Genomic DNA, 10,525 nt, shown 5'->3' on the forward strand with positions numbered 1-10,525 from the left:
AGACTACATATAGACCACAATCCAGGTAGACTAAATATAGACCACAATCCAGGTAGACCACAATCCAGGTAGATCACATATAGGCCACAATCCAGGTAGATCACATATAGGTCACAATCCAGGAAGATCACATATAGGTCACAATCCAGGTAGACTACATAGCCCACAATCCAGGTAGACCACAATCCAGGTAGACCACATATAGACCACAATCCAGATAGACCACAACCCAGGTAGATCACATATAGGCCACAATCCAGGTAGATCACATAGACCACAATCCAGGTAGACTACATAGACCACAATCCAGATAGACCACAACCCAGGTAGACCACATATAGACCACAACCCAGGTAGACTACAATCCAGGTAGACCACATATAGACTACATATAGACCACAATCCAGGTAGACCACATATAGACTACATATAGATCACAATCCAGGTAGACCACATATAGACTACATATAGACCACAATCCAGGTAGATCACATATAGACTACATATAGACCACAATCCAGGTAGACCACATATAGACTACAATCCAGGTAGATCACATACAGACCACAATCCAGGTAGACTACATAGGCCACAATCCACATAGACTACATAGGCCACAATCCAGGTGGACCACAATCCAGGGAGACCACATATAGACTATATATAGACTAAAATCCAGATAGACCACAATCCAGGTAGACCACATATAGACTACATACAGGCCACAATCTATGTAGACCACAAACCAGGCAGACCACATAGAGACTACATATAGGCCACAATCCAGGTGGACCACATATCAACTATATGTATAAATATTTAATTCTGCTTAATTAAAGGAATAAGAACGTTGAATCGATTGAAGACCTCCAGGTTTTAAGGCTCCTCCCCCTCAGACTCAGCAGCATCTAGTGGACATTAGAGGAACTGCAGCTCAATGCACTTTAAAACTGAGGCTGCTGATTGGTCGAAACTTTCTTTGACCACACCCCAACTACAGATGTCTGCTGTTTTGATTCCTCGCGAAGTGTCAGTCATCTTTATGAGCTGTTTACTTTTTTTACTTTATGTCAACACATTGATGTATTACAGACGACCTCAGCAGACGAGCTCGGGGGCTTTGACGCCCCGATGGTCGAGCAGCACGGCGCCCCCCACCTGCAGGAGTCCAGTCCGGACCAGCCGGTCCTGAGCCCAGAGGAGCTGCTGCTGGCCGTCAGCAGGATCAAACAGGAGAGAGCCGACACTCCTCCTGCTGAGGAGAACGGAGGAGGAGCCAGAGGAGGAGGAGCCAGAAGAGTAGGAGGAGGAGAGGAGGCCAGGTGGGTATAAATATACACAGAACCATACAGCAATGTACAGAACCATACAGAACCGTAAATCACCATACATGCACCGTACAGCACCGTCCATGCTCCCTACATGTTCTTTACATGCGCCTTGCTTTTGGTATGATTGTCTCCTCCTGGTCTATCTTGTCCCTCTTGTCCCTGTTGTTCTTGTCCTTGTTGTTCTAACTTGTCCCTGTTGTCATATCTTGTCCCTGTTGTCATATCTCGTCTATCTTGTCCCTGTCGTTCTATCTTGTCCCTGTTGTTCTATCTTGTCCCTGTCGTTGTATCTTGTCCCTCTTGTCCCTGTTGTTCTATCTTGTCCCTGTTCTTGGCCCTGTTGTTCTATCTTGTCCCTGTTGTTCTTGTCCCTGTTGTTCTATCTTGTCCCTGTTGTTCTTGTCCCTGTTGTTCTATCTTGTCCCTGTCGTTCTATCTTGTCCCTGTTGTCATATCTTGTCCCTGTTGTCATATCTCGTCTATCTTGTCCCTGTCGTTCTGTCTTCAGAATGGACGTTTCTGGGGACCCCCAGGCCACCAGGAGCAGTGCTCTGTGTTACCTAGGTGCAGGTGGAGGTCTGGTTCCGGGGCTGCAGTCCTACTTGCTGGCGAATGGGGGGCGCTCCAGTCCAGGAGGCTCTAGCCTCCCCACGGACTCCCCTCCCTCTCACCCCCCCACAGAGGAGGAGCTAGAGGAGGATTACTACGGGAACACCGTCCAGTCTGGACTCTACCAACACATCTACGGACATCCCGGAAACCCCTACAGTAAGTTACATGATGGTACGATCCCATCTATTTTTGCTCCTGTCTAATAAGAAGGAACTACATTTATAAACACCCCTTCTCTCCGTTTCTCATTGGTCCAGTCCAAGAGAAGATAGAGATGCTGTCCCTCCCATTGGCTAACGAGCGTCGGCCCTGCGTACTGGTTGGTCGGGACAACATGGCGCTCCCGGCCAGTCTGATCAGTCAGATCGGGTATCGCTGCCACCCGTCGCTCTACACTGAGGGAGACCCGGGAGAAAAGGTGGAGCTGGTGGCAGGTAGGACATCAGAACATCTGTCCAGCTGTAGATGTAGAGCGTTACATTTTAAAAGTGAACATAGACTGATGTCAGTGTGTGTGTGTGTGCAGGTTCAGGTGTGTTCATGACGCGAGGTCAGCTGATGAACTGTCACCTGTGTGCTGGAGTCAAACACAAGGTTCTGCTCAGGAGACTGCTGGCTACGTTCTTCGACAGGTGAGCTAAAAACTTGTAAACGCTGTTTTCATCTCGATGACTTAAGTGATCCTGGATGTGGTTAGCCTAGCTTAGCATAAAGACTGGGAGCAGGGGTAAACTGCTAGCTCAGGAATCGCATGGAGGTCCGCCCAGTACCCTGGTCGTGCGGAGGTCCGCCCAGTACCCTGGTCGCGCGCAGGTCCGCCCAGTACCCTGGTCGCATGGACGTCAACTCAGGATCCTGGTCGCGCCGAGGTCCACCCTGTATCCTGGTCCTATGGAAGTCCACCCATGACCCTGGTCCTAGTTTAGAGACCGGTAGAGCAGGTTACTGTTAGATAGATCAGCATGTTATGGGCAGTGACTCATATTACCTCCACCAACATAGAGAACTTTTTTCAAAATGAAGATTCATAATCAATCGTTTCCCGCACGCAGATAGTCTGAGGTCATCAGACGTCATGTGACATCAGGCTGTGTGAAATATTCCAGAACATTCTGACAATCAGCAGCGTCCTTTACATCCTGCTGCTGTTTTACATAACTGCTCTGTGAGGGGGGGGGGATCTAAAGCTCAGTATAGGTGCTGATTAGGTTGTTATGGTTTCCATAGAAACACTCTGGCCAATAGCTGTGGGACAGGGATCCGCTCCTCCACCAATGATCCGAGCAGAAAACCTCTGGACAACCGGGTGTTAAACACTGTCAAACGTAAGACACACACACACACACACACACACACACACACACACACACAGACCGTCTGACTCATGGATTTATGTCTTTTTACTGTATTTTGGAACTATTGAGAGATTTCACTCCTCCTCCTCCTCCTCCTTCTCCTCCTTCTCCTCCTCCTCCTTCTCCTCCTCCTCCTCCTCAGTCTACTGTCAGAACTTTGCTCCTAACTTTAAGGAGAGTGAGATGAACGTCATTGCGGCCGACATGTGCACCAACGCCCGAAGAGTCCGCAAACGTTGGCTCCCCAAGATCCAGTCTCTCCTTCCCGACAGCCTCCCCACCTCCTCCCACCCCCGCAAGGCTAAGAGGGGAGGAGGAGGAGGAGGAGGAGAAGCGGTGGTACAGCCCAGCAGCAGCCCCTTCGAACTGGACCTGCGGCAGCTCAGCGCCTCCTACCTCGGCCTGGAGGCGCCGCTGTACCGGGAGAGTGAGGCGGCGGGGGAGAGAGAGAAGGAGGCCCCCCTGGCCACCCCCGCCCTCCTGCCTCACCTGCAGTTCGCCGGGTCTCGTGTGGGAGGAGGTGGAACAGGTGGGGGGGGTCAGGTGGAGGAGGTGCTGATGGGCGGCGAGGCAGACGGAGGAGGGAGGCTACAGACTGAACCTCCAGACCTCCCCCTCTCTTCCTCTTCCTCCTCCTCCCACCCCTCCCCTCAGCCTGCAGAGCCCACCCCTCCTCACAGGGTATTGGCCGACACAGAAGAGAGGGGGGCGGAGCCTCTGGAAGGCAGCCAATAAGCTTTCTATAGTATCTGCCTACCTGTATGTAAATAACACAATAGCTACCTGTCCCCCACCTGTCTGTCTGTTACTACCTGAGACAGACAGTCCTCCTGTCTGTCTGTTCCCCTACCTCACTACCTGTCCACCTGTCTACCTCTCTGCCACCCGTTTGTCTTCCTTTTTGTCTGACCTACCTCTGTCTGTCTGTCTGTCCTCATGTCTGTCTGTCTGCTTGAGTCTACTGCATGTTAACAGCCTCCTGCAGTCCAGCACACAGAACCATAGCAACAGGATGATGATGATGATGAAGAAGATATTCACTCTGATAAAGACAATAAAGCTTCTTGATAATCAGACTGATGTTTCTGTGTTTTCTCTTTGATCTGAAGAGAAACATTTCAAAGTGTGTGAGACAGGGAGGGCGAGCTACGTTTAAAATGACCAAGTCAGAATGATCTACCTACATTAAAAATGTTAAATATCTATATATACATACACTGAGTATACTTTATATTTACAATATATGTTGGCGTACCTTGCATAACTGCTGAACCCTTATGGCACAATCTAATTCCGTACATTTCTGGTCATTACCTTCTGATGACTTGCACTGAATGGAACCAACAGGCCTGCAGTCCGGACAGTAGCCAGCTTCAAGCAGACTTCTAAATGATCATCGGTCATGGTGGAACGGTGTTTGGACTTAATATTCTTCACATAAATAAGTAGAGCCGAATAATGCAGTGAAGAAGGTAGCGCATCTCCTCATGTTTGGGTATCTTCCTCCTGTCCATGAGCCCTGGACTTCAGCTGAACGTCAGCCTGTAGTGTCAGAATCTCATCCTCCACTGCAGACGAGTTCAGGTGAAACACCGTTGACATTTTTGATGCAAGTGAATCAACCTCGAGTAAAGCAAAGTCTTGAAAGCGTTTGTCAAACTCTGACAGACACTTGTCAGTCTGCTCTGTGTAGCACACTGTCAAGTTGCGAACACGCCTTCCGTCTCCAGCTCTGACGCGAGGTTTTGCAAGTTCCCCAAATCATGGCGCTGCAGCTTTGAGGACAGATGTTGCATTTTTCGTTTGAAAGCATTAACTGAGCTGATCCTATTGACCACGGTTTTTGCTCTAAATTAAGTCAGATCAGTTAAAAATGCCAAGTCTAGCAGCCACTGATCGTCATTTAGTTGGTTGTATTCTGCATATTTAACAACAAGGAGTAACTCCCTTATCTCCGGACAGAGCTCTCGAAATTTCCCCCTACTAAGCCATCCCTTGGCTGGGACGTGTCACATGTCGAAGTGCCCCTGAGCAAGACACTGAACCCCTAACGGCTCCCCGGGCGCCTGTCATTGGCAGCCCACTGCTCCCTATATACAGGGATGGTTCAAATGCAGAGACAAATTTCCCCCTTAAAGGGATCAATATAGTATAATAAATTAAATCAAATAAAAAAACATCAGTGTGTAGCAAGAACTCAGAGTGATCACAGTCAGCCTTCCCCAGATGTGCACGGAACAGCCGTGGCTAACTAATTAGGTAATCTCAGACTGGCTGCCCTGTACGCCAATCAAGTGGCAAATAGGGAGGATCGACGTATTGGCCACCCCTGGTGTAAGACAACTGTCAATTATTTTCTGTGTAGCCCCGCCCTAAAGCATCCCCTGCTTTATGGTCTGTTTGACTCTAAATGGACCATAATGTACTAAATGAACATCATGCTGTATTGAAGAAGACTTGAAACTAGAGATTGAGACCATAAACTCATGTTTACAATGTTTACTGAGGTAATAAATCAAGAGACAAGTAGAGTCATTTTCTCATAGACTTCTATACAACCAGAGGAGTCGCCCCCTGGTGGACACTAGAGAGAATGCAGCTTTAACACTTTAAGGAACCAGAGGTTGATGACTAGTTCAGACTAGAGCTGTGTTAGAAATCTCATACTTTTTCTTTAGTAAATTTGAATAGGTGTCAAGGGGAGTTCATGGCTTCATAAAGGTTCAATATAAATTAGAAACAATTGACTTAAATCCTAATAGAAATACATTTTTTTATTTGACTGAATGTTTTTGTTTATATCCAGTTTGTCACAGTGTTGGTTCATAAATGACTCAATCTATCTGATGATATATCGATATAAAGATCAGTTATTGTATCGATATAAAGATCAGTTATTGTATTGATATAAAGATCAGTTATTGTATTGATATAAAGATCAGTTATTGTATCGATATGAAGATCAGTTATTGTATCGATATGAAGATCAGTTATTGTATCGATATGAAGATCAGTTATTGTAAAGATCAGCTATTGTATCGATATGAAGATCAGCTATTGTATCGATATATATATCAGCTATTGTATCGATATGAAGATCAGCTATTGTATCGATATGAAGTTCAGCTATTGTATCGATATATATATATCAGCTATTGTATCGATATGAAGTTCAGCTATTGTATCGATATATATATATCAGCTATTGTATCGATATGAAGATCAGCTATTGTATCGATATGAAGATCAGCTATTGTATCGATATAAATATCAGTTATTGTATAAATATCAATATCAGTTATTGTATAGATATAAATATCTGCTATTGTATAAATATAAAGATCAGTTATTGTATAAATATAAATATCTGCTATTGTATCGATATAAAGATCAGTTATTGTATAAATATAAATATCAGTTATTGTATCGATATAAAGATCAGTTATTGTATAAATATAAAGATCAGTTATTGTATCGATATAAATATCAGTTGTTGTATAAATATAAAGATCAGTTATTGTATAAATATAAATATCAGTTATTATGTCGATATAAAGATCAGTTATTGTATCAATATAAATATCAGTTATTGTATCGATATAAATATCAGTTGTATAAATATAAATATCAGTTATTGTATAAATATAAAGATCAGTTGTTGTATAAATATAAATATCAGTTATTATGTCGATATAAAGATCAGCTATTGTATCGATATAAAGATCAGTTATTGTATTAATATAAACATATCTCATATATTTAAACGTCCTCAGTAGCAGGCCTCAGCCAGCTTCTCTGCTGCTGCGCTGCATGCTGGGAAACGTAGTTCCAGTGACAGCGCCATTCTGATCCAGTTGTACCTCCCCAGCCAATCACAGCCGTCCAGTCATCACATCAGCCAATCACCGCTCTTCATCTAACTCACCGGACAATCACAGCGCTTCACATCCCCCCAGCTACCAATCACAACCCCGTAAAAACCCCGCAGCCAGTCAGAGCGCGGCACACAACCCGGCCAGCCAATCCGATCACAACAACATCCACGATGCTGTTCGCCACTGCGCCTGCGCAGACGGGAGACAGCTGATAACTCATCTATTATGCTACTTCGCTAAATAAAAAAAACAAAATCTTCCATAAAACTGACCGTCGATCGGACGCCTCCCGGAGCACCGAGACACGAAGTAGAGCCGCCTCTCTGACCGGGTAACGGTGGCTTTAAGCGGGTAAACGGAGCGGAAGTGTCGCTGTGTGTCTCCAGACAAAGCTCAGCTAACAGGCTAACGGCTCGTTAGCTAGAGCGGTAACATCTGCACACAACGGATCGGTGAGTGCGTGAATCCGCTCGTTACCGAACAAACCGGCAGGATATTGCCTCCATCACGCGCTCCAGACGTCAACACGACGGCTATTAATACTATTTACGACGTTTAATTACGTCTTCGGTAAGTAGCCTAGCTCCGTTAGCTTAGCCACCTAGCTCATATTTTGCCCTGTGCTTGCCCGCCATCTTTTTAAAGCGAGATAAACGGGATGTTTTCGTTAGCCTGTAAAAAAAAAAAAAAAAAAAACGCTCACACCTGAGCAGGTGGAGCAGTTAGCGCGAGGATCTGTGTGTCGTTCAGCGGTAAATCACCTAGCGGGTGTGTCTGTATATTATTATTATTATTATTATTATTATTATTATCATCATCATCATCATCATCATCATCATCATCTGTGGATGGGTCAATGGTGACTGGAATGTGTTAGCTTAGTTTGTCTGTTAGCTTAGTTTGTCTGTTAGCTTAGTGTGTCTGTTAGCAGTGTCTGTTAACAGTGCTTGTTGGCAGTGTGTCTGTTAGCAGTGTCTGTTAACAGTGCTTGTTGGCAGTGTGTCTGTTAGCAGTGTCTGTTAACAGTGCTTGTTGGCAGTGTGTCTGTTAGCTGTGTGTCTGTTAACAGTGCTTGTTAGCTGTGTGTCTGTTAACAGTGCTTGTTAGCTGTGTGTCTGTTAACAGTGCTTGTTAGCTGTGTGTCTGTTAGCGTTGTGTCTGTTAGCGTTGTGTCTGTTAGCGCTGTGTGTCTGTTAGCGTTGTGTCTGTTAGCGTTGTGTCTGTTAGTGCTGTGTGTCTGTTAGCGCTGTGTGTCTGTTAGCGTTGTGTGTCTGCAGCTGCCAGACTCTTTAGAGGAGGCTTCGGTCCCTGTTACTGTAACACAGAACAGAACTGGGTCTGGGTCTCAGGCAGGTTGTAGTCCAGGTGTTAATTCCACCGCAGGTAGTCTGGTGGAAGGAGTCCTCAGAGCTTGACTGCAGTAAAAGTATTAATAGCACAGCGTAGTGCTGGGCGGTATGACCAAAAATGTGTATCACGGTATTTTGTAAGATTCTGGCGGTTTCATGGTATATCACGCTATTTTCTTTTTCCGCGTTAACGTATTAACTAATTAACGCTGAAGACTAACACAAGAACCGGCCAGTGAGCGGTGAACAGCTGTTTGTGTGGCGTGTCTTCCGTCACTTCCTGTTTCCTTCACCTACATTCCCCTGGGTCCTAAGCCCCTCCATGTACAGCTTCTTATCACCTTCTATGTACCAACGTACATTTATAACAAATACCACACATATTACGTTAATCAGCGTTGCATATGTGTCTGACCAAAATACCCAAAAAAGCATCCGAGGACCGTAATCGCACACACTCTTCGTATTCCAACACATGTTTTCGGCTGAGGTGATGGAGTAAATTGCTAGTGTTGCCACCAGAGGCAATAACAGCGGCTCGACAAACTTTACAATATATCGTCTTTTGATCTACGTCGGATTTTTTAAAACCAAAAAACCTCCAAACAGCAGAAGCAGCTCCTCTCTCCTGCATCGCTCTTTTCTGTTCCTTAATGTAGCGACGAGCCTCTCCCAGCTGTTAGCAGACTGTTGTGCTAGCAGGCTAGCGAGCTGTACCCAGCATGCCGTTCGGCGGTGTAATTTTATAAATGTACAATTATTAGTGTTACAAATTGTTTGTGTCACAAACTGTTGTGTCGTGGTGTTTTGACCCGTTAAAGAGCGTTAGTTGCGCGTTATTAATTGTTGTTATAACCATGACTAGGGTTCCCTCTCGATACACTTAATATAACTAGCTCCGACCGTAGCGCTCATAGCGGCGAACAATATATCTTGCTGCCTGTTGAAGAGCGACAGAAGTTGTTTCGGCTATGCACCGGTATGACGGTGTGGGAAAAATTAATATACGGGAAATTAAAACCGCCCAACACTAGCATAGTGTACAAATACTTAATATCCAGACGTCTGATGCTAACGTTAACTCAGCTTGTTTCTCTGATAACCTAAGATCCAGACGTCTGATGCTAACGTTAGCTCAGCTTGTTCCTCTGACAACTTAATAATATCCAGACGTCTGATGCTAACGTTAGCTCAGCTTGTTTCTCTGATAACTTAATATCCAGATGTCTGATGCTAACGTTGGCTCAGCTTGTTCCTCTGATAACTTAAGATCCAGACATCTGATGCTAACATTAGCTCAGCTTGTTCCTCTAACAACTTAAGATCCAGACGTCTGATGCTAACGTTAGCTCAGCTTGTTCCTCTAACAACTTAAGATCCAGACGTCTGATGCTAACGTTAGCTCAGCTTGTTTCTCTGATAACTTAACTAACTTAGCTAACGGCGTCTCTGTCTCTCAGGTTGTGCGATGGGAGTTTGGCTTCTCGGAGGAAACATCGAGCTGAAGAATCGGCACCACCAACTACACCTGAACTGAACACACACCTGTGTGCCCTCTCTCTCACACACATACACACACACACCCTCAGAACACAGAGGGAGTTGTTTTTTCACCTTTAGGTCAGACACTGATATCCCACAGTGCATTGCTGCGTCACCTCCGTCCACCATGTCGGACGCCCCCGAGGCTGCGCCCCCCAGCCCCCCCACCGTCACCAACCCGGCCCCCCCGGAGGTCACCAACGCCACCAAACCTGGCAGGTAGGACATGCCTCAAATCTTTTTATTTCACTGAAAAGCACCAAGAAATAGTTGGACAACAAGTTAGAATGTTGGAATAAAGTTTCACTGACGATGGTTCTCCTCCAATATTCAGTAGAACATGTTTTTCTAGTCTCTGATCTCTGATCATGTTTCATTGTAAACAACCAATCAGTGTTTAAAGCAACAGGAGGTGAGCTAGTAACGTTAGCAGCACCGCTAACGGCTAACCAACAGGAGGA

At 45.4% G+C, this 10,525-nt stretch overlaps 2 protein-coding genes across 6 annotated transcripts in view; both read left to right on the top strand.

Annotated features, from left to right (window-relative positions):
* The first annotated feature begins 6 nt into the window (after positions 1 to 6).
* Positions 7 to 4,374, top strand: LOC116377586 (nucleus accumbens-associated protein 2-like). Of its 4 annotated transcripts, none has more exons than XM_031839247.1 (7): positions 7 to 407; positions 484 to 1,322; positions 1,840 to 2,099; positions 2,201 to 2,377; positions 2,470 to 2,575; positions 3,171 to 3,268; positions 3,441 to 4,374. In XM_031839247.1, the coding sequence occupies exons 2-7, from the start codon at positions 1,132 to 1,134 to the stop codon at positions 4,031 to 4,033; spliced, it is 1,425 nt and encodes a 474-aa protein (XP_031695107.1). In that variant the 5' UTR covers positions 7 to 407; positions 484 to 1,131; the 3' UTR covers positions 4,034 to 4,374. The 4 variants fall into 4 exon arrangements, with proteins under 4 accessions (XP_031695107.1, XP_031695108.1, XP_031695106.1 ...); XM_031839248.1 differs by having other exon boundaries at positions 7 to 285; positions 750 to 1,322; XM_031839246.1 differs by having other exon boundaries at positions 7 to 1,322.
* A 2,951-nt stretch (positions 4,375 to 7,325) lies between these two features.
* Positions 7,326 to 10,525, top strand: part of LOC116377587 (bromodomain-containing protein 3-like) — a 4,574-nt gene continuing 1,374 nt past the window's right edge. Inside the window, exons 1-2 of one of the 2 annotated variants that reach the window (XM_031839249.1) lie at positions 7,326 to 7,743; positions 9,983 to 10,283. In XM_031839249.1, the coding sequence (XP_031695109.1) occupies positions 10,192 to 10,283 (92 nt within the window). In that variant the 5' untranslated portion in view covers positions 7,326 to 7,743; positions 9,983 to 10,191. The remainder of the gene's footprint in view (positions 7,744 to 9,982; positions 10,284 to 10,525) is intronic. The other variant, XM_031839250.1, reaches the window with a different exon arrangement.

This window comes from Anarrhichthys ocellatus, unplaced genomic scaffold (genome assembly GCF_004355925.1).
Source record: "Anarrhichthys ocellatus isolate YVR2014 unplaced genomic scaffold, GSC_Weel_1.0 scaffold1433, whole genome shotgun sequence".
NCBI lineage: Eukaryota > Metazoa > Chordata > Actinopteri > Perciformes > Anarhichadidae > Anarrhichthys > Anarrhichthys ocellatus.

Bases quoted from the DNA above. Each gene is read 5' to 3' on its own strand.
- LOC116377586 (XM_031839245.1), top strand. From the start codon at position 1,355: ATGTACAGAACCATACAGAACCGTAAATCACCATACATGCACCGTACA. The intron at 2,378-2,469 runs GTAGGACATCAG...GTGTGTGTGCAG, and splicing joins AAAGGTGGAGCTGGTGGCAG to GTTCAGGTGTGTTCATGACG. The intron at 2,576-3,170 runs GTGAGCTAAAAA...TGGTTTCCATAG, and splicing joins CTGGCTACGTTCTTCGACAG to AAACACTCTGGCCAATAGCT.